Genomic DNA, 27,301 nt, shown 5'->3' on the forward strand with positions numbered 1-27,301 from the left:
TAAGTTAACAGAAAAAAAGTCAAATGACAATTTTAATAGACTTTAAAACAGTGTACAAGTATAAAACACTGGTTTTGTATTTCAAAAGTTGGAGGAAGATATCCAGTCATTAAACAGTCTACAAAACATATGCCAGTAGATTACATAAAAGACTATGTACAATATAAAAAGCTGAAAACAGTCTTCACTGTAAAAATAATTTAAAACAAATTTTTCAATTTAAAATATCATCTATAGCACAAACACATCATGCAAATGGAAAACTAAATATACTGCATTCTTTAGTGTAGCCAAATAAATTCAGATTGAGACATCTTTTAGGTAGGGAAATGGCCATTCAATGATTTTTTTTCTGTCTGGCAGTAATGGTCCTAGCTGGGTATTTTATGCCTAAAGAACAGCTATACTTCAAACCCTTTTTATTGTAATAAATATTAAAGCAACATAGGAATACTTTATAATTTGAGAATAATGTTCAAAAAAGGCCTGGCAAATAAATGCTTACTGTGCAATTTTACAAAGTATGAACTTTTTTGAAAGGCTAGAAGCAGCTTTCATAGCTGAGAAAGTTGATCTCTAGTTTTAAGGCAGGCTAAACTTTCAAAATAAACATAAGTTATAAGAAATAGTTTCATTCATTAACTATTCTGCTATTGCAAATTACATCATGTTCATCTCCATAATACTAGGCTAGCAGTTTAGTATTTACTACACCAAATCCTCCCAATAGGAGACATGTACTTTCTGGCTGAGTTATAATTAACATCTTATTACTTTGGAACTGTAATCAGGGGCCTGTTGCTCTCCTCATTAATGGAAAAACAGCAGTCCAAAATATTACACTCTCCCCAGTAGAAGTACCATTATTATAGATTCCAAAAGGCTTTGCATATTCACATCTTGGCAGTTTAATACTTGTGGAAAAGGATCAATGCAAGCTTCACCACAGTGATAGGTATTTAAACAGCAATGGCAAATATTTTCAAACTAAGGGGATCCAGGCAGGCACTATTGTTTCTAAAGCAACTGAAACATTTCCAAAGCATTTGTTTGTTTCTCAGATTAAAATTTTATGAGCCAATATAGACATTACTACATGTCTGCAGGAAGTACAAAAGCCATCTTCATTTGAACAATAAATACAATAATCCTGAACCTCTTAGCACCAAGTCTCACTTTAAAAAGTAAAGACAACTAAGTGCTCTCCCACATATTGTTGACTTCCTTCTACTCATGTTGCATGTCATTTGAATTTTAGAAAAGTTAGCTGCCACAAGTTTTGGAAAAATGCCAGTGTTTAAAAATAAGTAATTGTGCTAAAGAATCAAAAGTTTAGCAGAACAGAGATTTTGAGGACTTGAAACCATTCAATGTTACAAAGAAAAGTGAAAATACCATTCTTTGGTCTAGATAAGCTGTTCCCTTTACATTAATTTAACATTCCAATGGCTTTTTGAAAACTTTAAAATGTTGAAACTCACTAGGCAAAAACCAAAAAATATATATACACATATGAATGTATCATACAAATGAACCTTTAAAAGAAAGTTAAAGTCTTGACCAACAGCTGATTAAAGATACTTAGTACCTTTCTTTTAAAAAAAAGTTAGTGTTGAGTTTGTACAAGTACAGAAATAATGAAGTTAAAAATTATTCATGAAAAAACAATCGATTTTACCAGTCTATAAATATTACACCTTTCTGGTTTTCTTGCTCTATTGAGTTCACAAGTAAACATTCATTTTGACATGCTAAAGTTCCTAATGCTGGTAGAACAATTCCTGTACCTGGACAATTATTACACTATGATTTGTTTGACGGATAGTTCATGTCTATTACTTCCTGTTTCACAGATACAGCTTCATTAACTGCCTCTGGATCACCTCCATCAGCCCCCAGTCCAGTTCCTCCAGCTCTCTCTGGAACACCAGGCTCATCTTCTAAGCCATTGTAGAATTCTTCAATTTCACTTTCATCCTCAATGGGTTCTTCTAAACTTGGACTCTGGCATGTTCCACTATCACTATTACTGCCACAAGAACTAGAGGATAAGACATCATCTTCAGAGTCTGAATATACCTCAGCGCCATGGAAAATATAACGATTTGGTGGTAAAAACAGATACTGATTACCTGTAATACAGTAGGGAAACAGAGACGTTATTTTCAGTTTTCAAAGACTAACTCAGTCTGATTGAGCAGTCTGGAATTAGTGTAGGTTCTAGCTCCGCCTTTTGTATGTATCCTTAAGAGAGGCTGTTACTATTAGTGTCCTTTAACAACAACTGGGAGACCACAATGCCTCCTCCTCTCCTCAAGCCATGGACCCAGGTCAAGAACTCCTCCTCTAAGACACTTTAAAGAACTCCTCTGAAATGTCAGTTTAATCCATGAATACTAATACATCTCTTAAAGTCTACAGCACACTGAATCAATCCCAGCATGGTCAAATTTGCTTTTAAGTGAAAGAGTAAGATCCCTAAAAATTAATGATGGAAGGTTATTTAGCCTTGAATTCACAAGTAGCCCCTAACTTACATCTGTTTATTGGTAGATGGTGTGTCACTCCAAATACTTAGCATATGTAAGTTTCACTCCAATGTGTCTCTCATACTTTTTTACACTGCATCATGACCCAGTTCTCACTCTGACACAACCCATTATTGTTTGACAATTCCATCTGAACCCACAGAATTGATTTCGCAAGACCACTACAAATTACAGTAAGAAAACCACTTCTCTTTTACAAGAGAATACACAATACCCTTCTTCAGTTTTCGAAGACACCAGTATTAATTTGCATAGTTGGAGCTCAGAGTCAGGTACTTGTATTCCAGTGCCTAACAGATGACCCCACCTGGCACTTCTAATTGGGCTATCTTCTTTGAATCACACCCAGTCTTTTTTCTTTTTTTTTTTTTTTAAGAGACAGGGGTCCCGCTATGTTGCCCAGGCTGGACTCAAACTCCTGGGCTCACGCGATCCTCCTGCCTTAGCCTCCAGAGTAGCTGGGACTACAGGCCCACACCATGGTGCCCTGCTTCACTCAGTCCCTTAAGGGGTCCCAGCATATGGTTGTCCTGCACTTTTCTTTCTGTAGTTTTGACTCATGCTGCCAAAAAACGTTTCGTTCTGCCCTGACCCCTCCCCCAAAGAACTGAATAATCTATTTCTCAGCTCAAGTACCCGACACCTATGTTTTTGCCCTCTACCTGGCACCATCAAGACAGATTAAAAGTTGACCTCATCTGTGCTCCCACTTCCTCCTTTTTAGCCTTGACCTGACAGACAGAAGTAGAAATAGGTGATAACTGCAGCTACCTAAAATGAGGGAAGTCTAGTGGTCATTTGGTTTTAACAGCTACAATTTTACACTTTTTACATGTTATCTTTTTAGATTCTTAAAATTCTATAAAGGTATGTGCTATTTTGTCCCCCTTTTACAGATTAAGAAACTGAGAGATTAAATAACTGCCTAAGATGAAGCTGAGGCAATGCAGATCTAACTTCAAAATAAATCTAATACTGTTTCCTGGAGCGAAGTGTTTTGCATGTTTGACACATCTGTCAACAGATACTCAAGGAAAATTCCCAGTGCACGTCTTCAATGCATAGGTAGACCTTGCATATGGTAGAGACTTACATCACCCGACTAAACCAGTAGTAATTTTTCTAATTCTGACTTCTGCCACGTTTGCAAACATAAACATTCTACTATGCTTTTTCTAGTTTTCTTTGGAAAGACTTTTCCAAGTCCCTACTTTTTAAGAAGATAGGCTTTTTAGAAGCCTTCTATAATCTAATCTCAAAGTAGAATCTATCTTTTGGGTGGTGTTTTTGTTCAAAATAATAAAGTACTTTGTTCTGTTTCAGCAGCACCTCTACTAAAAAATATTAGTGAATATTTATCATTTATTTTTATAATTATAGGCAAACATTAAAGCCAGGCATAGTGTGCGCCTGTAATCCCAGCTACTTGGGAGGTTGAGGCAGGAAGATGGCTTGAGTGCAGGAGGTGGATGTTGCAGTGAGCTAGTTGGTCGTTTGGTGACAGAGTGAGACTTTGTCTCTTAAAAAAAGAAGAAAAAAATTACAAACATTTGGTTAATCGTAGTGTCTCCAGAATTTACTACACTGCTTGGTATGGAAAAGGCCCAAAGGCTTATTCAACTGAACTAAAATTTACTTACAGCAAATGATTGTAACACTTAATTTGTCAGTTTTCACGAAGTATGGTAAATGGAATGAGACTTAACCATCTAAGTTGTGCAAGACTGTTATAGCTAAGCAAAAGCATGTGTGGCTTTTTTTTTTTTTTTTTTAACATTGATTAAATCGGGATTTTTCACCATATGTGCTGCTTGGACTTAGACATCAATTTCCAAAGAAGTAGAAAATGGTATCACCTATGTCAATTAACACTAATTGACAAAGACTTTGCATGTGTCAAAACAGGGTGGGTGTTATTCTCACTCAGTGGAGGGGAATCAAAGATGATTGCTAGTTCTGAGACAACACATAACAGTGGTTAAGACAGGCTCTGAGAATAGACCTGGAATCTAATCTGGCTCTTCCACTTCCTAGTGGTTACCTTACATGAGGTACTTAACCACTATGGTCCTCAGTTTTCCCATCTGTAGCAGAGAAGTAATACTAGTTCTTACACCTCATGAGATTAAAATCAGATAATGTATATAAAGCAGCTGACCCACAGTAAGCACTCAAATCTGTCATCATTTCTACCAGCTAAAGCTCTCACCCAGACAATGGCAGAGCACTCAGTATCAACCCACTCTTGATTCAATTATCTTGCCATCCCCTAGAGAAGCACAACATACAGAATATTTAAACACTTTCTTCCCCATATTATGTAAGATACTACCTGCTTTACCTTTCTCTAACTTAAATTATGAACTTTACAATTCATCTAAACAAAATCAACTGTTCCATTTAGCTATAAAGCTACCCTATCCACTAACCTGCCAAAATTGCTAATTTCTTGAAAATATTTTGTTACAATTATTATACTTTCAAAATGGTTCAAAGGCCTTTCTTACCATCAAGCCGCTTACTGATCTGTTCCTTTGCAAGTCTACTGGGCCAGCACTTTCTCACTGTTTCAGCAACTGAAGTTCTTTCATTTTTCTTCCCAGTATTTGAACTAACATTCTTCAAATCCGAATTTTCCAACTGTTCAGCAAAACTTTCAATATTCCTAGAAGTCTGTACTTCCTGTGATTTTTCTTCCATACAACCTTTTGTTTGGGACACATCTAAATCATCAACATTACTCTTAGTTGCTTGGTCTAAACTTGTAACAATCACTGAAGTATCTGGTGGTGAAGTTCTTTCTGGTGAACTTGAGTCTTCTGAAATATGAAGAGGTGTGGGTGGCAACTCTGACAAATGAGCCAACTCTTTTTGTGTTCGTGGAGGTTTTTCAGTAATTTCTGAAAGCTTTACAGGGTTACAGCAAAGTTTGGCATATTCACCACCTAACCTATGACACAATTCATTAATTATGACATCACAGTCTCCAAGAAGCTCTACATCAAAATGCAGATGAGGCAAAGGTTCTCTATTAATTAATATCTGAGGCACTTCATGGGGTATGGAACCTAAAAAGAGGGTGAAAAATAAGAGTTAGAAAGAGGGAGGGGAAGCTAGCTAATAAAGCCACAACAAATACACCATGTAAAAATCTAACAAAGACTTGAGCTCCAAATACCAAAAAAGAAATCCTCCACATTATAATACTTAACCAAGCCAATACATTTCATTAAGCTATCTAGTAAACAGATGAACAGTTAAGCATCTTTTATAAAATGTCAGGTTCTATTCCTGTCACATGGTTACCTCTGAGCAATCTTCTCAGAATTTTTCCACTCTGTACCTCAGTTTCCTGGTCTGTGGAATGGAGATAATAACGATACTTTCCCATAAGGTTGTGGTGAGGATGAACTAACTAATACATCAAGTGCGTAGAAGAATTCTTGGCACATGTATGTTAGTTTTCATTCTACTGAAGTAGCTCCTGATATAAAGGTGAAAAGTGATAAAAATCTGTTGTATACTATTATAAACCTGTGTTTCACATTTTAAAAAAATAATCCTTGCCTATCACCGACACACTATTATACTATCCCACAAAAAACTTTTATGGCAGAAAATGCCTTTGAATTAGCTTTAAAAAGAAAAAAAAATTCAGAAATAAAGGAACTTCCATATTATATTTTTATGTTTCATTTAATTACCAATTGTCCTATATACTACTTTAACAGAGTTTCACAGCTAATTAGGGAAGACTGAGTTAACTGCTAAAGCCACCGGATGAGACAGATACAGAATTGGAAAATCTGACTCCACCTTTCCTCAAACTGTTTACTCTGGCTGCCTACTGAATGCTGACGTAGGGCTTTAATTCTCTGGATAGGGATCTGATATTGTCACCTCTCCTCCTGCCCTCACTTATGAAAGGACACATCTGATGCAAATGAAAGAGCTCTCTCATCTCCTCCTTTGATTCCTCAGGGGCTTGCAGGGGGTGGGTGGGGGAAGTAGTATGAAAACATACGATGAAGAAATTTTCCTGAGAATAACAGGGACGTAAATTGTATGTGAGCATTTTTATATACACACCCTTGTGGGTAAGCTAGATCCACATACCACCATTATGACATGGCTGGTTGTTGTTACTACAAGAATGAACCAACAATTTTGAGCCCCCAAATCCCACCTTATATGAGTATGTAACACCTTTATCAACCTATACATTTGAACTTACTGGATTTGAAATCAATTAAATTTGAAAGATCAATAACTGTAATCATATTAAAAAATACATGGATTAAGGACTATTTCATAAATTCACTGAAGCTAACCCCTGCCTCATTAAAAGCACATCTCATTAAAAAGTCTAAGTTGAACAGTTTCCCTTCATCTTTTTATATAAATTAGAATTAAAATTTGACATTACTTATGTTTTGATAACCCTCCACCCTCAACAAAATGTCGGATTCACCAATCTTCATAAAGAACACAACCTAAAAAACAAAGTTTAGCCATGCACAGTGGCATGCATCTGGAGTCCCAGCTACTGAGGAGCCTGAGGTGGGAGGATCCCTCGAGCCCAGGAATTTGAGTGTATCTTAAGCAACATAGTGAGACCTCATCTCTATTGAAAAAAATTAAAAATTTAAAAAATTTAAAAATAATGTTTAGCTCTTCACTCCTCTTATACAGTAAGAGCATAAGGGGTGTATATTAGGTCATTAAATATAAAATGTCTGATTTTGAATCAAAAGTGTATTTATTATATCGCAAACAAGAAGCAGTACAATTAATCAAAATATGCACCTAAACTATCAACACAATTTTGCCATCTTAACTGTAGCTTGTTTATGCCAGCCACGAAGAAGCCTGGAGAGCAGGTGGCAATGAAATCATGAATGGCATTTTCCACAACTTGTTGAGAATTCGATGTTTTTCCTTGCAAGAAGTGGTCCAAAGCCTAGAAGAAGTGGCAGTCAGTTGGTGCAAGGTCTGGTGAGTTTCCAAGTCCAGCCTCTGTAGTTTGAGCAGCATTGTTTGTGCCATATGTGGTTAAACACTGTCTTGCAAGAGGATTGGCCTGTCTCTGTTGACTAATCTTGGATGCTTAATTACAAGCATCCTCATCATTTCGTCCAACTGTCCAGCAGACATCCACTGTAATCAATTAACCTGGTTTCATGAAGCTGTAGTTGATAATACTGGCACTGGACCACCAAACAGACACCATTAGCTTTTTTGGATGAATATTCAGTTTTGGATTGTGTTTTGGCACTTCATTTTTATACAACCATTGTGCCAAACGCTTGAGATTATCAAAAAGAATCCATGTTTCATCATGTGTAAAATACAGCGTAGAAATGGTTCGCCTTTATGTTGTGACAGCAAAGAAAGGCAAGCTTGAGATGATTTCTCTTCTGATGCTCATTTAGTTCATGTGGAACCCATCTATCTAGCTTCTTTACCTTGCCCATATGTTTCAAATGGTCCACTATTGTTGGAATGGTAACACTCAACCTTGCTAATTCACATGTGGGTTGAGATGGATTCGCTTCTGCTACAGCTTTCAGTGCATCATTATCCACCTTGGTCTCAGGTCACCCATGTGGCTCATTTTATCACCAGAACAGAACTTCTGAAACCATCAACGTGCTGTGCATGTTCATTAGCCACATCCTTCCCAAACACTTCTTGATATTTTGAGCTGTCTGCTCTGCATTGGTTCCACAACAAAACTCAGATTCAAAAGTAACACGAATTTTTGACTTATCCGTTTCACAAAAATTGCTCTAAAAAAAATTTGACAGATAATCACAAGCCAAAATGTGCATTTTGAAAGACTGAGGATGTACCTTCACAATTAAAAAAAAAAAAAAAAAAAGTGTTAAAGTGAAATGTCAGAGATATCAACCGTCAAATTTAGTACTTAAGGAAATCAGACATTTCATACTTAATAACCTAATACCACTCATAGCACTACATACAGAAATGTTCTCCAAAAACCATCACCAACTTACTTGGAATTAGTGCTACTGGTCTTACTTTCAGGGATGACCCAATAACAATAAGGAGATCAACTTCGTCTTTGTCATATTTCATGGCTCTATGAAACTGTTCTGGTAAATTTTCACCAAAAAAGACAATCTCTGGTTTCATGATAGCAAGTGGTTCATCAGCTGGGCACCTAGGACATCTAGGAACTATCTGCATGTTCCAGATTTTGATTGAGATGGGGAAGCAAAGGGAAAGCACAAGTTAGAAACAATCAACGTTTCTACACTTCTATGAATACAGTTTCAGAATTATCAAAGAAGACAGAAAAGCTGTGGATATGGATAAACAGCAGGGAAAACTGGACACAATCCATATGTCAACTGTCAAAGACAGTTTATTAATATACAATTAAACACTATGTTGTTATATCTACCTAGAAGTACACTTGACATTCAAAAGTCCATCATGTATTAAGAGGAAAACCACAATGTTTATACACTGACAAAATGGGACCCAATCCTTTAAAAAAAAGTTTGTAAAATACAATGACTCCATTTTAATATTCTACCTTTTTCTCTCATCATTGTATGATTAACTAAACATATAGCTAAACACACAGGACATATTTCTAGATAATATTTTCTGCCATATTTTCCTATATTTTTTAGCAGTGAGCATGTGTGAAATATTCTTACAATCATTTTTTTAAAGTTTTAAAGGATTACCACAACTAATTTAAGATTCCTGACTCTGCCAGGCACTAAAAGGGCTTAAAGGAAGGAGAAAAATTAATGTAGCAACACCTCACTTATGACCTGGCTTTTTATTTTAAATTTAGATACTAAGAAGCCAATTTCATCATTTTAAGAGACACAGAGCAATGTTTTCTAAGGTATTCAAAGGTTGTTGTGTATTTCACCAGCATTCTCAATACTAACACTTTCTGTCCTACACAATTACTTTTGGGGGGGAAAAAGGATTTGGAGGCAAAAGAAGGCACATCAGAAATGTGCACAATTCCTAAAATACGGGTGATGGATTACCTGATTAAAAATATCTCCTCGTACAGCTTCACAGTCAACTTTGTATTTACAAATCAGGCAAGATGCTGTTGCAAAGGAACCTAAAAACAACCAATATATAAATGTTTTATTAAACGAATATTGCCATTTCTTGAACATAACACAAAGGTTATCAAGTTTGATGCTAGAAAAGTTAGAGAGTTTTAAGGTTTTTCAGAGACTCTACAGGAGAATCTAGGGGATAAAGAATTAAAATATTTATATACATAAATATGTAGAGAATTCCTCAATTAATGAGACATTGATAAATGATAACTTCTAAAGCTACTTTTTTCAATCAAATAAACTCCTCCAGGGCTAAAAATCTGTAGAGTTGGAAGGTTCCAATTGTATTACCTTAGTTCAACGGTTGTGCTTTTTTTTTAACTTTTAAATTTTTTCTTTTCCTTTCTTTTTTTTTAGAGACAGGGTCTCACTGTGTTGCCCAAACTGATCTCAAACTCCTAGGTTCAAGCAATCCTCCTGCCTCCGTCTCCTGAGTAGCTGGGACTACAAGCACAAGCCATCTTGCCCAGCTTAACAACTGTGTTTTAGAAACACTTTATATATGTAACAAATGGCCTGTTCATATTTGTTCTTTTAGATTAAAAGTCTTCTGAATTTCTGAATCCTGTACATCTCAACTATCCATGTCCTTTGGTTTCCTAAAGATGTCACATTTCTTCACACATAGCCAGGATTAACTTTTGTAATCAGCAAAGATTATTTAAAATATGAATGGCAGGCAACTTCAATGTCTTCTGAAATCCAAAAGCACATTAATCTTATGTTTTATATAATTAAGTGTGAAGGTCAATACTTCTGGTTTTATTATTTTTGCATCCTACTTTCCCCTGAGGTTATCTATAATTAATCAGATAACATGATTAAATAGTAATCCTTAATCTCCATTCCTGGACAGCAGTCTGCTTTCTAATCCTGATTTAGTTTCCTACAAAACTAAATAAATAAATTACTGAAAGCCATTCAGAAGTTTACTAACCATGACATTGAATTATCCTTTGGATTCCTGCAACCTGTTCCAGCGTATCTATGTTCTGAGTATAGTTGCGAAGTAGTTTTCCTTCCTTATCTGACAAGGCTATGAATTTGTGACAGAGAGATGGTTGGAATTGTCCAGGATATATTTCCTATATAATGCAAAAGGTAGAAAAAGTTTACATTAATAACTATAACACATAGCGTACATTTAGGTTAACAAAAAACTACCAATAATAATCCCCCATGTATAAGAATCGAAATACATGAGCATTTTAAAGCATGTAGATGGATGCAACACACACCTACAAAAGGACTGTTGCTGTTATATGTATAAAACTCAGCGATTAGCATACTTGGCCCCTTGAAGAAAAGGATAAAGTTGGCCCCATAAACATCTCCAATAAATGTTAATAGAAATTTTAATAAAAGTAATACACACCTTAGGATTTCTAATTTGTATTGGCTGCAAATTCAGGAAAAAAGGGAAAAGTTTAAACTGAAATTACAGAGATCAAAGGTACACTGACTATTTTCTTGTTAAAAAAAGGCACTGTCAATATAAGAATATTAAAAAAAATTTTTTTGATTTATCATTCATTATAAATATCAACCTGGAAGTTGGAAGTTCAAAGCTAAAGTTTTAATTCCTTACCAAAATTGTTTTCCTTCCACTGCACAGGCACATACTGGTATAGTATAGAGTTGCTCATGAATGCTGAGTTGCTGGATTTTGTGTGTGTGTTTTTCCCCCCAAATAATGCTTCAATGTTGTTTCTTCTTTAAAAACAAAGAATTCAGATATACACATGGCAAAAAGATCAGAGAAAAAGTATCAATTTTGGTCCTCTCAACTTTTGACAGTGTTTTTATTAAATTTTCATTTAGTAAGTGACTATGGTGAAGGAAGTTTCTTCTCTACTTTTTTCTTTAAAGTAGTAGTAGTGTCATCTACTTAACTTCCTTACCATTCGTTACAGGCACTAACCTATCATAATGCTAGCAAAAAAACTAGACACAACCACATGTCCATCAACAGGGAACTGGTTGTATAAATATGGTACATCCATAATAGTGGAGTATGCAGCCATTAAAAACAATGAGGGAGATCTAGACGCACTGACTTGGAAAATGGTTCATGACATACGTAAAAAAGCCAAATTAGTCACCAGAGTGTATAGTTTGTCTTGTTATTGTTACTAAGAAAAAATGGAAATTATATGCACATGTATATAGACATGTCCATATAAACAATCAAGTCAGGAAGGATATAAATAAGCTGTAAACAGAGGTAGGGGAACTTTCACTTCTGACATTTTACAAAAAAGTTTAATGAAGAGATTAGAGATGACTTTACTTTTTACCTATTAAATATTTCAAACAAAAAACTAGCACCCAAACAGGATACTTTCTGGGTAAAACTTAATAATAAGCTAATCCCATGATAACAACTATCATGTACATGCCCATATGTTGCTAAAAATCTATTATACAAAAATCCAAAAATTCTGCCTTACATTCAAATGTTTATCATAAATAAATTACAGGAATAATTCTTCACAATTTTAAGAAACAGTGCATATAGGGAAAAGCAGCATGGGAAAAGCTTATTAAAGTCAATGTTTATAGAAGATCAAAAGCCACATTATGTTTTGGAAATTGAGTTGTGCTAGACCAACCACTGTTTTCTTCCCAGGATGCTTTGTTCCAGTACATTTGTATATAGTGTCTTACCTAAAGCTCCTTCTGGAAATAGCTTTTAGAGTGTTTTACCAATATTAGAATATGCTAGGGAACAGATAAAATAGGATCTAAAGTAGTAAGGAATGTGATAACAGCATGCCAAACACAGAACAAGAATGACTAACTCCCGGGTCAAGAAGCAAGAGTAAGTACCAAGGCTCCACCCTCCTTTAACTGTGTGCCTTGCGCATCCACTCTCAGTCCTTTTTAAAGGGGAGGGTAAGAAACACAAAGATGCATGGGACACTAGATTTAGTTTCCCACTCCAGTTTCCCTTCATGCCCAACGTGTAACAATTCAAGGTAGTTTAGTGCCTAAAGTTACAAATAAATGCCTGTAGTTGGACATACCTCATGAAGGACTTTTTTGTTTTATGACCCTATATTTTATGTTATGAGAATCTGAAGAATTTGAGTCTTAACTTTGTCTATTTTCTGTCAAGTATGAAGTAGACCATTTAAATTTAAACTATTAGATTTAAATGTAGTGTTCAAACTTAAGGATATAATCTGAAATTTTTAAAAAATTACTCTGGAAGGACTATTTTAATAGAAATCACTCTAAGTCAGGCTGTTAACATGAACAGTTTGCTAAAAAACACATGGCTGGGAATACAATTTACAAACAGAATATAAATTAATTCTTCCATGTTGGAAGTGTGACATGCTAGCCCTGCTCTAAGCAAGACAGGCCATCCCAGATGTGAACATCCTAAAGCCCTTTTAAGGAACCAATCATGAAGGCTGGGTCATTCTGTTATTGTCATAGGGATCCTTATAGATTAAGAGTGGAAGCAGAGCTGGAACAAAAGGCTCACAACACTATAAAAACAAACCCTGCTTCCACATAGCCCTGTCTGGAAACATTTAAATAATCCAGGAATTGGCCACAGGCAACCAATGTGGTCAAAACTGAAGCTTAAAACTATCCGCAACAGTGAAGTTTCCTACAGAAATAATGGCTTTCCTCCAGGGATGCTAATGCTTTCTTTCTTCCCCAAATTTCTAGCAATACAAATAAATGACTCCAGTCAAAGGCAGGGGTATACTTGCAGCTTCTTAAAATTGAAAAGCCAGGCGAGGTGGTGTGTGCCTGTAGTCCCAGCTAGTCAGGAGGCTGAGGCAGGAGGATCACTTAAGCCCAAGAGTTCAAAGCTAAAGTGTGCTATGATCGCACCTGCACTCCAGCCTGGAAAATGAGATCCCATACCAAAGAAGAAAGGGAGGGAAAAAAAAAACAACACATTAAAAGGTTTTACAGATGTCAGTATTTGCTAATATATCCACCTCCTCCTATATAGGAAAGGGAGGCAGTAAGTAGAGTTGGTAAGAAACTAGAACCTAAATTCCCCATGCTGTCAAAAAGAGAAGTGAAACAGAACAATCCTGGTAAGGAGAATCTTCATAATCCCTATCTTGTTTCATTCATTCAACAAAACCATACTTGAATAAACTACTCAATATCTTGATTAATCAACACTTATTATTAACTAATAAATTAAAGTTGGTCACCTGGCAAATTCAACTGTATTTAAAAAAAAGTCGAGTTCCCTTAGGAACCCATGGGTCAGCACAATTTTTCTACACAGGGCCACCAGATAATAAATATTTTAGGCTTTGTAGGCCATATGGTCTTTCTGTCTCAACTACTGAGCTCTGAAACTGTAGTGCAAAAGCAGCTATAGACAACATACAAATGAATAAGCATGGCTGTACTCCAGTGAAACTTTGTATTTACGGACACTGCCATTAGAAATTCATATAATATTCACATGCCATGAAATATTATTCTTTTGATTTTTTTCCCAGCCATTTAAAAATTAATTCTTAACTGGAACGGTGGGATTGGGGATATGTTAGTCAAAGGACACAAAATCTCAGACAGCAAGTTCAGGAGCTCTATTGCTGACTATAGTTAACGACATATTGTATACTTGAAAATTGCTAAGAGTACATTTCAAATGTTCTCACCACAAAAAAAATATGTGAAGTAATGAATGTTAATTAGCTTTATTTAACCATTCCATAATGTATATGCATATCAAAACATCATACTGTAGACACTGTAAATACATACAATTAATTCTTAGCTCACAGGCTGTACAATAGACAGTGGGCCGCATTTGGACTGAGGCCATGGTATGCCAATCTCTGTATTAACTTAACACAAGAGAATTTCAATTAGTTAAAACTATTAGTTACCACTTAATGAACTTTTAGTATGTACAAAGCATAACACTGGAACTTTTATTTATTATAATGCTGTAGACAAGGCAGAGAGCTGGGTTTTACATTTTTAAAGGGTTATAAATAAAGGAAAATAAAGAACATATGACAGAGACCCTACGCACTCCAAAAAGCAGGCCGTGTATTTATTTACTACCTGGCCCTTTACAGAAAAAGTTTACTAATCCTACTGTAGGCATATATACCCCTATTATGCAGATGAAAAAAAACCAAAGCACAGAAGTACCTTGCCATTTTTAGTCACAAGAGCCAGTAAGCAGCAGAGCTATCATTCAAACCCAGGTCTGATATGAAGCCCAGCTCTTAACCACTATGCAATACTTTTTGCCTTTTCAATTTTTGATCCCTCAGCCTCAAGTTTTCTATCTTTCTTTTAGGCTAAGCACCATTTCTATTAGGTATTGCAAACTAGTCTAATTGAGTAAAACTAGTCTAGTAAATACATCTCATTTTGCTCACCTTCATGGGCTTATTGGAGGCTGGAATTCCAGTAAGACTAAAACAAAAACACTTGTCAAGAATATATAATGTATGTACAACTATTACGTATCCATAAAAACAAAAAATATAGAAAAAAATTTTTTAAAGTAAATTTTTTTTAAAAAAAGGGTATATAATACACCCACAAATCACTATGAAAAGCGTGGAAATAGGGAAAAATGGCTAAGAACAGAGGCAATTTAAAGATACACAAATGGCCAGTAGTGAAAAGTAGTCATCCACATTGATAAAAACCAAACACTAATAAGATGCTAATATTTTACCTATTCGAGTTTTTAAATTGTCTTAAAAACAATCCTAGATTTTAAAAAAAACAAAACCCTAGATGCCTGTTAACAGGAGACTGGATTAAATACATGTGGTACAACTATAAAATACAATATTATTCAGCCTTCTTTTAAAAATGAGGTATATCTGCTAAGTGCCATAATGAAAGTTTTTCCAAGATTATTATGTGGTTAAAAAAAGCAAGATAGAAAACAGGGTGTTTAATTCTGCTGGTAATCATTTTTTAAGTATTTACTTAAAACTTAAGCTAACATCCCTCTCCCACGCCAACACAAACAGATTTTTTACACAGAAAGAAACCCAAGAAAAAGCTTTACCATGATAACCTTTACGGAGACAGATTAGGGATAGGGAAAACTGAAGGAAGAAGCTAACACTTCATGTGTACTGTCTGAATTTCTTTTTAAACTAGCTAGCTAGAGATATAGATACATGCCTCTTAAAAAATATTTTAATGCTAATAATGTATTCTGCAGTCTTTGCAGTTTTCGGGGAGGCGGGGGTAGTGCATGCTAAATCAGCCTTCTCATGTACTTCTGATGGGAGTCTATTTTATTTCAAACCTTTCCAGGTTACAATAAGGCAAAACGTATCAGGAGCCTTAAAAAGGAAACTAGCAATTTCGCTTTCAGAAATTTATCCTAAGAACACTGGAGACATACCAAAAAAGGACAATCATACCAACACTATTTATATATCCGAATGAATAACTGCACATTCAGAATGCACACTTGAGGGAGTATTACAGTACCCCACTTAATGAACATTATATGACCATTAGAAAGTATTCAGTAAAAAAACTTATTAACACATTATCTTCAAGTAAATGGGACTGTGACTACTATTTTTTTCCTTTCTGCTTGCATTCTTTGATTTTTTTTTTTTTAGGTAATGAGCTTTGTAACTAAATCTGGTATGTTTGCACATTATCAGTAATTTTTTGAATAAGTATAAAGATACATTTTTGGATTTAAGTTCATAAGAATTCAGTTCATATTTCTCCCTCCATATTTTCTTGGATTTTAATCACTTTAGGGGAAGAATAATCAATGTATTCAATATGGGATAGCAACTTCTCTTTGAATACAGTCCTTTAAAAAAAGAAGTATTTTATATATCCTAATTCAGTTTCACCTCATTGACTCTAAATACAATCTCTCATTTTTATCAGCATCAATGACTTTATTTTAGGCTTCTGAGAACCATCACCACAACTCGTTATCAATTTTAGGCCTTATTATGTAAAAGAGTAAGAACATGGCTCCGAACATGGCTATATAGCTTTAAAATGGGCCTTAATTCTTCTTGTGTACAAGAATGCAAAGTAGTACCACAGCTAGGCATACTGCAATATACAGTACTCAGTGAACAATTTTGCAAGGGCATTCTGCAATGTCTGAAGACATTTCTAATTCTAAGGACTGGGGTAGGGGTGCTAATGCCACTTAGTGGGTAGAAGCCAGGGATACTGCCAAACAACCTACAAAGCACAGGAAAGCTCCCCACAGCAAAGAATTACCCAGCTCAAAATGTTAATAGTGCCATGCTTAAGAGACTGCTTTAACACTCACTAACGTCTTTTACACGCCTCTCCATGACTTGGAATTTCCAGTATAAATGAAATCTAAGTTTCTTCTCAATAATTATATACAACCAATGGCATAATGTAGAAATTCTTCCTATCCTTCTAAATTTCACCAATAATACTGCCTGTTTTCATGGCTTCATTTTAAAAGTTTTCTCTCATAACTAGCAAAAATCATAAACCATTTTTCTGCCTGCCTACTATAGCAACTAGTAGAAAAGTTTAGGTTATTATATGCGTATTTTATTCTTGAAATATTTAGGAATCTAGTAAAATGTAATGACAATGTTTATACACCCTCCCCATCTTCCGTTTTTGAGTACTATCCTACATTCTTTGTCCTTACTTATTTCTCCTTAAGCCTTTTTCTAGTTATTCATTTTTAGACTCAATTAACTCATATTGTTTCTGCTAGCTGTTATTAATAAGTACTACTTTAGCAACTAGAAGCTTTCTTTTAGTCAGTTCCTAATGTGAGAATTGAAGAATGAACAAGGTCAGGCATGGTGGTTCACACCTGCAACCCCAGAACTTTAGGAGGCTGAGGTGGGAGGATTGCTTGAGGCCAGAAGGTTGAGACAAGCCTGAGCAACACAGAAAGACCCCATCTCTACAAAAAAATTTTTTTTTAAATTAGCCAGGTGTGGTTCTACATGCTGTGAGTCCCAGCTACTCAGGAGGCTGAGGTGGAAGGATAACTTGAGCCTGGGAGTTAGAGGTTGCAGTGAGCTGTGATCTCACCACCGCGCTCCAGTCTGGACGACAGAGCAAGATCCTGTCTCAAATAAGTAAGTAAATAAATGAGAATTATGTATGAGTAACTATAAAGGTTTATTTAGCTCTTACCATAAGTGAAAACCGAGAAAAGCATCGAGCAAAAGTAAATTCATATAAATAGGATTAGAAGATGGTACACTTCATAAGTGATTGAATTTGTTTATTAATAAAAAATGTGTGTTTTTAATATTACAGACAAGTGAAAAATGCTGACCTCTCTAACCTTTTCTCTTCCCAGGTACTATAAAACCTGTACACAGCAGTTAACAACCACTATAACACATTAATGCTGTGCCATTTTTATTATAATTCACATTCACATATTCAAATTCACATATTTTCTCTTATGCAGTATCTAGATTTCTATTAAATGTATTTTAAAAGTTCTTAGGATTTGTCTTTATCAGGGTAATTATGAATTGCTTCTGCATCTGTAGAAGCAGATTCTCACGTTAAAGTTACGTAAACTAAAAATGCACATGGACTTTATATATTAGATAGCTAAATTTAATCCTTCTCACTTGCTATTTCTATTCTCAGTTACCACATTTTTCCAAGTGTCAAGTTACCAAGTGTATACATAAAAATTTGCTACCAAAAGAATAGAATTCTTAATTTTAGATATTTAACTGTACCTTATAACTTTACTAGGCAATTTAGTATCTACTTAAGTAGATCTTTATAGGATAGTGGAAAAAAAGCTGACAGAAAGTTAGCTTTGGCAACATGTTTTATTTCCTTGAAATAGAATTTACAGCAAAAATCCTATAAGCATTTATAAACGTACTAATGAATCAAGCTTTTATAATCAGAAGATCAAAGTAATTCTAGTTACTTGCTGGTTTTCTAAAAGTGTCAATGTCTGCTAACTAGAGCTATTATAATGCCAGTGTCCTAGCTCCAATTCAAGAAACCTTAACTCAGTGGTATTTTGTTGGTCTTCCAAAACCATGCAATATCAAATAGCACTGGTAGGTTAAAACAGCTTATCTTCACAAATCCATAATTTTGTAATTAGCAAAAAACCAGTAACTTTATTTATTCAATCAAGGTATGAACCAGGTGTCTGCCCTAAAGGCCAGATAGATAGAGATGACCATAATTACTGCAGATATATGAAGTAAAAAATTCAAAACTTTTTAAAGTTTCAAGTTAATTGCTGGAAAGACTCAAAATTCTCTTGAATTCTCCTGAAAACTTTTCAAATTTAGTTGCAGTTTAGTAAGTAAATCATATCCAAGAATTTTTAATATAATTTTCCCATTTTACTCTAATGTCCATTTAATATACCACACACCTGGATGAAATAAAATTGTATTTCTTTAAAGATAGTCACCAACTTACATTAACACAATTTATTCTGCATTAGTAGCTTTTCCTATAGTCATGTAAATACATCACATGGTTTGAAAGTAGATGAGGTCACCCTTTAAAACTTAGGTTCACTAATTTCTGGATTCACTAAAAAAGTCACTAATACAAAAGATCCTTTCAAATACACTTCCAAATTTAGCAATAATTTTATAATTTCTTTCCATAAGGCTACACTACAGAAAAAAAGCAAAAGTTTTCTAATGACTAAAATCTCTTGAGCATGGTATTATGCATTATTAAACTTTATACTCCAGAGCATAACTATGCAATAGATATATTAATATAATGTGAGCCATGCATGTGATTTTAAATCTTCTAGTAACTACATCTAAAAAGTGAAAATTTCAAAATGTATCTTATTTAAACCCAGTATCAAAAGTATTATTTCCACATGTAATCAATATTTGTTCATATCTGATAAACAAAATTAATGAAATATTTTATATTTTTTTCCATACTAGATGTCTAAAATCTGATATGTCTTCCACATTTACAGCACCTCTCAACACACTTCAAGTACTCAACAGCTACATGTGGCTAATGGCTTCTGACCTGGACAGTGCATTCCAGAGCAGAATAAGGCTCCTCTAGAATCTACTGACAAAAATGCAACCTAAGAATCTTCTCCACCCCAATCACAAATGATTTTCAGGCACATCCTAATGTGTTAAAACCTGCCTACTACAAAACACGTAAGCAGATGTTATAACCTTTACAACCCATAAAAAAATACTACAAATTGAGTTATGTTATTTTTATATGGTCTACAAACCTCTAAAAAAAAAAAAAGCCCAGGCAAAATAAAGACCATAAAAGAAGTACAAATTTAAAAAATATGAAACCGTCTCTTCTTTGAAAATAAGCTTAATCCTAACACGAAAAGTAGATGATAGTCCTCTCTGGGAGGAAGGGAATTCTAACTGTAATAAGTGATCTTACTCCACCATAGTAGTAGCATCCAGTTTACTAGACAACGAATCGTAAGCTTAAGAGGCGTTATACGTGAACAAAACACTTTTTCACGAAAGGAGGCCAAAGAAACAACTGGAAGAGGTCATAGTACCTTTGCAAACTTGAAGAACGGTCTTGGATCTTTTCTGAAATATTCAATATCAAACATCGCTTGAGGATCTGGAAGATCTGGGAAGTCTACTGCTAGGCGAGCATAAATACCATCTCTTGACCTGAAGTCAGGTATTCCACATGAAACAGATACCTGAAATATGCATGGCATAATTCATAAAATTAAATCTTTAACCTTTATGATAACTAGCTCTCTCACCATACAATTAGGGAAGATTTTCATTTGAAACTTCTTTCGGGGAGCAGAAATATTACCATACCCTAATTTCAAACAGAAATAAAACACCCAAGTAAACTAACATAATTAAATCTGCCACATATCCAATTTTTAATGGAGATAAGGAATTTTTAAGTTAGGTTAATTTTAAACCTTTAAGCATTTAACCAAAAAATTAAAGCAAGTGCAATCTGATCGGAAAGGAAGTAAACCATTTCAATCAATTATTTTAACTAGAAAGCAGGCAGGAATTTCCGACAGACAAGTATTTCCAAAGAAATCTTTCATATGGTCAGCGTTCTATTACCTGAAGAATACCAAATTTATTTTCATTAAAAAATATGTTGTATAATATTTCAATTCTTAATTTATTTAAGAATAGAGTTAGATACTATCCTTTTTCTAAAAATAAACCCTGACATTTCAAATAGGGATTTCAGAAGTTACTGTTTTGTTTCATAATTTTATCAGAGTTGACTCCAATTTGACCTCAGAATAAAACAAACCTGTCTAATCACATCTGTGAGCAATACATAACTATTCTTGATGATCATTTGGATTACATAACACATTTTCACAATTTAAAATGGCAGAAAACAGGACTGAATTTTACTCCAGCAGTTGCTCTGGTTGCTAATATATAACATACTCTGTATTTGACACACACTACGCAATAGCCTTAGGTAACTAACTGCAACCCTAAGGTGGATCAAATGTAAAATTTCAAGTCACCACAATTTATCATCTTAATTTAAAATGGAGGGAAGATAGGAACCAGTTACCTTCCCAGTGCTAAGTTCTTCACTTGTGAATACCAATTAGATCCCTGGTTTCTCCATGAAGATGGAACAAATATCCAATTTCTTCATCAGACTCTACCATACCCTAACAAAAGCAGAATTATAATTCCCTGCATCTTCTTTAGGAGATGTAGTATAATATAGGTCAGACTCTTCCCTTAACTCCACTTACCCACTGTGCTAGAAATAAACAGAAGCAAACATTTTTTAAGGCTGTTGGAGAGGTTCTAAAAATCTAAACTATTAATAATTTAGCAACTGCTGCAGCACTCAGCTTTTGGCAGTTTCCAACCACCCATTATCATGTAAGGATAAATTCTTCTAAACCAGAAAAACGTTTCTTATTTGGAAAAGACATAAGAAAAATATATACCACCTCCCTCTTTTATGAGTGTTTTATACATCTTACATACCCCAGCTCCAGTTAGAACTATAATTTTTTTGCACTCTTGTAGTAATTTCACAGCATCTTCAATTGTATTAATATCTTTTCTTTTTTTCCTTTTCGGCGGTTCTGAAAGGATATTAATAACAATCTGCCACAGTGTCATATCATCCAATTCAGGTGGAGGAATTGTTTCTGGTAGTAAATCTTTAAGAATTGTTCGAGGATCAGTACCAATCATAAGATGTTGCTGAACAAAAGTATATGGACCTATATTAAGGGGAAAAAGACTTAGATCAAACACACTTTAATTCAAAATCTCATTTATTTTCTGAAGTTATGAATTAAGCAATCTATAACATTTTAAAGAGCCAAAGTAATTAATACCAGAATTAAGTGTTTCTGGTTAAACTCTAGAAACATACACCATAATTGATAACAAAAGTATTTACAAAACTGTTCTCCAAATCAATGTAAAAACATCTTACCAGTCCCAAAAGGACACACTATTTATTATTAAGACCAGAGAGGAAAAAGAAATGAAAATCTATACATAACTGCTCTTGTAAAATTTTTCCTGTAATAACCCTCACTTTGATCTTAACCGATCTCCCAAGATGGGTTACAAATTTGATGTTTTGAGAATTAATAATTTTCTATTACCCAAGTTGCTCAGATCAGTTTCCTAGCTTGAGAAAACCAAAAACATAATACTATAGACACCAAAGAGGAACTATTAATAATAATCAACACTATGTTTAAATAGTCAAGCCATTTGAAGGAGTGAAAACCAAGAAAAAGATCCACTATCAAGATAGTTATACCTCTGGTATAAAAATCTACTAATGTTCTCTACTTCAAAATACTTTCCCATTTCATTCACGTATTTAACAAATATTTACTGAGCACAAATTATGTGCCAGGCACTTTTTTAGCACTGACAAAACAGTAATATACTTGTCAGTCAAAAACCCCTACCCCCAATGAGCTTATATTCTTGCAAAGGAAACAAGACAATTAAAAAAACAAGATACAGGCTGGATGTGGTGGCTCACAACAGTAATCCCAGGACTTTGGGAGGCCAAGGCAGGAGGATTGCTTGAGCCCAAGAGTTTGAGGTTGCAGGGAGCTATCAGGATGCCAGCCCAGGCAACAGAGTAAGACCAGACCCTGTCTCAAAAGCAAGCAAATACCACACACAAGACACAGAGCTTAAGAAGTGATAAGCCTAAGAAATAGGAAGTGAGGAAGACACTAAGTGGAGGAAGAACACACCACAAAGAGGGTACAAGTGAAAGGAACCTGAGGTGTAAGAAGGACCTGGCTGTTTGAGAAATAGCAGAGGTCAGCTCCCATGGGCCTGAGCCATTTAAAAACAAAAGCAAGACAAAGCACTAGACTTTCCTTATAAAAATACACTGACCTTAAATCTTACCACATACCTAAAAACACCTCACCGATAGGTTAAGGGGGCTGAGAATTAAAAGCTGGCATAAAAGAAAATACAAAAAAAAAAGGGCATCTACTCTCTAAAGTTGCACAGTTAGCTCTGAGCCATACCTATCCGTGGCCTTGGCGTCCAGTCACTAGAGCTTGCATGTGAAGCTCTATCATCCTCGTCACTTTCACAGGAATGAAAGCCATTAGTGATAATTTCATCACCAAACAGAAGGTTATCTGCAAAAGAAACCAAAACTAAGGTTACCCACAAAAGAAACCAAAATTAAGTCAAGCCTACTCAAACAATCCGCATCTAAAATATACAAACACCAGTAAAAGGTTATGATGCAACCATTTTCACTGAATAAAGCATTTAACATTCATAATGCATGTGTAAAGAATGCCTATGGGATAGGCCAGGCAAGGAGGCTCACCTAGCACCTGTAACCCTAGCATTCTGTGAGGCAGAGGCAGGAGGATCGCTTGAGATCAGGAGTTCAAGACCAGCCTGGGCAACAGAGCAGACTCTTTCTCAAAAAAAAAAAAAAAAAAAAAAAAGAATGCCTACAAGGTCAACTTGCAATGTTCTCAGAAGCAGTTTCCTCATCTTTAGGAACTCTTCCCAGAATCTAAAAGTTTCATCCAAAATCTAGAAATAGTCTACTTTTAAAAATCAAACCAGAAAAGGTAGTAATCTAGATTGACTTTATCAATCACAAATAATGGAGTTCTTGAAGCCTGTCAAATAGAAACTTACCCAAAAATGTCACTCAAATAAAACCACAGCAGCATCCACTTTTAATTCTTATATAATACTAGACATACTAAATCACCTTTGCATTATTCATTTCCCCTACTAAATGGTATTATTAGTTACTAAGTAAATAATCAGTATTAAACTGTGTTTCTTGAAATCAGGAGCTGTTTTAATAATGCAGCCCCCAATGTGGAAGTTATTGTGATCTTTTTTTTTTATTTTACAGATGGCCAAATGGCCCACTAAATGAATGTGACACAAATATTGATAAAGATACACACCTACCCAGGACAGAAACTCCTTAGATAAAAAATATGAAACCCTCGAGGACATGACACATCTGTTTCAGTGTACCAAAAATGTCAATTTGTTTCAAGACTTACATATATACAAAAAGATTATACTTAACCTAAAAACCATTACCGTTCTGCTAAGAACATGATTAGCAAAAAAAATAATATTCACAGAAACTACTCTAAGAGTACTAACACTCTCCTATGCCCACTATTAATTGCATCACAGAAGGCGTAATAATGTCTTTAGACACAGACACGTTCTTCAAATTTTGCAGGCTGTGACTTTATAACAGCTTTGCCCTTATAAAATTTATAACTTCAAGCTCAAAAATATAGACCTCCCCCACCCCAAAAAAGCAAACTGCACAGGTGTCAGTTTGCAAAAGCAACTCAAAAGGCCGATCAACGGGACAGCCAAAAGTTGCAGACTTAAGTGTGTTCTGGGGGCGGGGGTGAGAATAAAAAAGGAAAAAAAAAAACTTTAACGAAAGCAATATAAAACAGTAGAAGAGAAAAGAAAACTTATTTTAATGCAACTCCGAGAGCCTTTTAACCTGGCGGCTGCGCAAAGCGCAAGGCCGCTCAGACGGGCCGCAGACGGAGGGAAGGGAATGAGTCCGCAAGCAGCTCCCGCACAGCCGAACGGCGGGCCGTGGAGGGGAGGAGGACGCCGCGGATCCAGCCCTGAGCCCCCGGCCAGTCCCAGAGACCCCCGACCCCACGCCAGGAGGGGCCCCGAGAGAGGGAGGAGGGGATGCGCAGTCTTGGCCGCCCGCGCCCTGCGCACCTCGGTACCCAATCGCCGCTGCCGCCTCTTCCTCCTCCTCGCCCTCGTCGTCGTCGTCGTCGTCGTCATCGTAGAAGTCGTCGGCCGGCAGCGGCTCCCGGGATAGGCCCTGCAGGCCCGGCCCATTGTCTCCTTCTCTCGCCGCCGCCGTCGCCTGGGCCTCTCGCTCTCCGCCCGCCCCCTCCGCCTTCCGCCACAGCACCGCCGCCGCCGCCGGGCAGCCCCCCGCAGCCGCTGGCAGCTCTCGCTCGGGGCCCGCCCCACCGGGCTCTCCCGGGCTCCGTTCGAAGCCAGGACCATCCCTCCGCGGCCTCTTGCGGAGCGGCTCCCCTGCGGGCGGCGACGCGGCCTCCCTCTCGGCCGCCGCTGAGGGGGAGCCGCCGGGCTGAAGGGCGAGCGCCGCCTCGTCCGCCATCTTTCAACTGCCTCTCTGGCCCTCCTCCTTCGCCTCCTCTGCTCCCGCTCGGCGCGCGGCACTGGCGCCCCCGCGGCTCCGACTGCGGGAGATTTAAACCCAGTCACGTGACCCGCCCCCTCGCTGCCCCCACCTTCCTGCAGCTCCCGCCGCTCCCGCCACCCACGCGGGCCGAACCACAACACTGCAGGTCACGTGGCGGGTGGGGGTCGGGGCGTCTCCCTCCGCCTGGTCCGGGAGGAAACGCGGCCCTGGCTCCCCGCGGCCCCGCCCCTCTGTGGCGGCGTGTGGTGGAGCCAAACTCTCCTCTCGGCCGGTTTCTCAACTTCTCTTGCAAACCGACCTCAAATCTTTACCACCCGGGTGGCTCAAGTTTTGTTTCGCACTTCGAGTTTTCACTTCTGCTTGCAGTGTACACCTTGCCTGCCTTAGCCTCGTCTAGATTTAGGGAAGGGTTAAAACAGTTCCTGAGAGACGATAAGAAACGAAGCTGGCGGAGGCTAAACTTCCTGAGATACGCTGGATAGTGGTTCTGGTTTTGTTAGTGGGTAGGAGTCGAGGGAAAGGGACACACAACTCCCTTCCCACCCTCACGCCATTCTGACACCTCCTTTTTAGCTCCTTTTTCTCTTCATTTTTTCTCTCCGCAGTCGACAGCTTTTTTCCCTTCCCTCCATTTGTAGCGTGGTATAGATTCATGAAGCCTTAAAAACATGTGTGTGCCTGGAAAGACCTTTGACTTGGGGGGTTGGAGATCAGGCTACTTTCTGGCCCCAGCTTGGCCCCAAATGCGTGCGAATTCACGGGGCCTCACTTTTCTCATGTGTAGAATGGGTGTGTTGGGTTAAGTTGGGCAGTATGAGGAGAGCGCGGAAAGAACAGAACTTGACCACTATGACATCTGGGTTTGGTTAAGATTTGGGGTCCTGCCTTTCTAGCTTGGGCAATTTAATCGTTTCTCGTCTTAAATTTTCTCTTCTTAAATGATAATAACACACAATTTGGAGGGTTATGGTTAAAATTAAATGAGATAACCAGATGTAAAGTGAGGGGTACCTAGAAGTTTAAAAACCTAAGTTCCTTACCTACTTGAAGCCTCTGCACTTACCACTTTACCTGAAATTCTGGGACTCCTGTCAACTCCGTATCTGGCCTTAACTAAGGACCCATATACGACATGGTAGATACAGAGCCACTGTTTGGTCTGGTATCTGCCTGGAGGGCAGCATTTCTGTCTGCGTAAAGGACCCTCTACAAGTTCACAGTACACCACTCCTTAATCTTAACGTGGGCCCTGCCTGGGTGACCTTAGGCAATCAATTTAAGCTCTCTGTTTCTTCATCCTTTAAAAAAAAATGGAAATATATCTCTAAGGTTCCATCTACATTCGAAAGTCTTTGTACCTCAAATTAAGGTGAAAAAAATCTCATTTTACGACTGGCGGCTTCTTTTCTTTTCTGAAAGTGATAATCTCTAGGAGTAGAAGCCTTAAAATCATCGTTGAAGTCTTCCTTTGGATTAATGCTTTCTGACCCACGAATGACCAGATCTTGTGTTCTTCCTTCCTTTCTGCACTCTTCCCAATCCCTGACTGCATAAGCACCTCTCGCCTCCTGGCTGACGTATTTGGTATTGTTCTCTTCCCACTTTCTCTATGGTAGCCTACAAAATATCTTATAAATTGATTCTCAGCTACATTGGTGGAATATGTAATAATATATGAAATGTTGAGAGTTAGTATCGCAACAAAATTCCCAGCTTTTTTGATAAAAAGATGTTTGTAAGCTTCTGGACATCCTATTCCTTATTCATTCATTTATTCATTCATTCGTTTATATCTGTTGTATATCATTGACTTGTGTTTATGAATTACAAAAATTGCTTTGTGATCAGTATTATTGATGGTGTGCTGAAAGGCCTGAGATGCAGTATGCATACATGCAGGATAAATGAGAGGCAGAAATTGTATTTAAAAAACTAAAACAGCCGGTTGCAGTGGCTCAC

The 27,301-nt window shown here is 36.7% G+C and overlaps 1 protein-coding gene across 2 annotated transcripts; it reads right to left on the reverse strand.

The window, feature by feature from the left end:
- Positions 1–25,348, reverse strand: SIRT1 (sirtuin 1). Of its 2 annotated transcripts, XM_012658818.1 has the most exons (9): positions 24,883–25,348; positions 23,163–23,279; positions 21,631–21,872; positions 20,181–20,333; positions 10,608–10,755; positions 9,587–9,666; positions 8,567–8,753; positions 5,057–5,617; positions 1–2,132 (listed from the first exon to the last, which is right to left on the reverse strand). In XM_012658818.1, the coding sequence occupies exons 1-9, from the start codon at positions 25,295–25,297 to the stop codon at positions 1,804–1,806; spliced, it is 2,232 nt and encodes a 743-aa protein (XP_012514272.1). In that variant the 5' UTR covers positions 25,298–25,348; the 3' UTR covers positions 1–1,803. The 2 variants fall into 2 exon arrangements, with proteins under 2 accessions (XP_012514272.1, XP_012514281.1); XM_012658827.1 differs by lacking the exons at positions 21,631–21,872; positions 24,883–25,348.
- Between the last annotated feature and the right edge of the window lie 1,953 nt (positions 25,349–27,301).

This window comes from Propithecus coquereli, unplaced genomic scaffold (genome assembly GCF_000956105.1).
Source record: "Propithecus coquereli isolate 6110/MARCELLA unplaced genomic scaffold, Pcoq_1.0 Scaffold117, whole genome shotgun sequence".
Lineage (NCBI taxonomy): Eukaryota > Metazoa > Chordata > Mammalia > Primates > Indriidae > Propithecus > Propithecus coquereli.

Coding starts and splice junctions, on each gene's coding strand:
- SIRT1 (XM_012658818.1), bottom strand. CDS start 25,297: ATGGCGGACGAGGCGGCGCTCGCCCTTCAGCCCGGCGGCTCCCCCTCA. Junction 10,756..20,180: donor CGTTCTTCAAGTTTGCAAAG/GTACTATGACCT, acceptor TGCATTATATAG/GAAATATATCCTGGACAATT. Junction 2,133..5,056: donor GATCAGTAAGCGGCTTGATG/GTAAGAAAGGCC, acceptor ACTGTATTACAG/GTAATCAGTATCTGTTTTTA.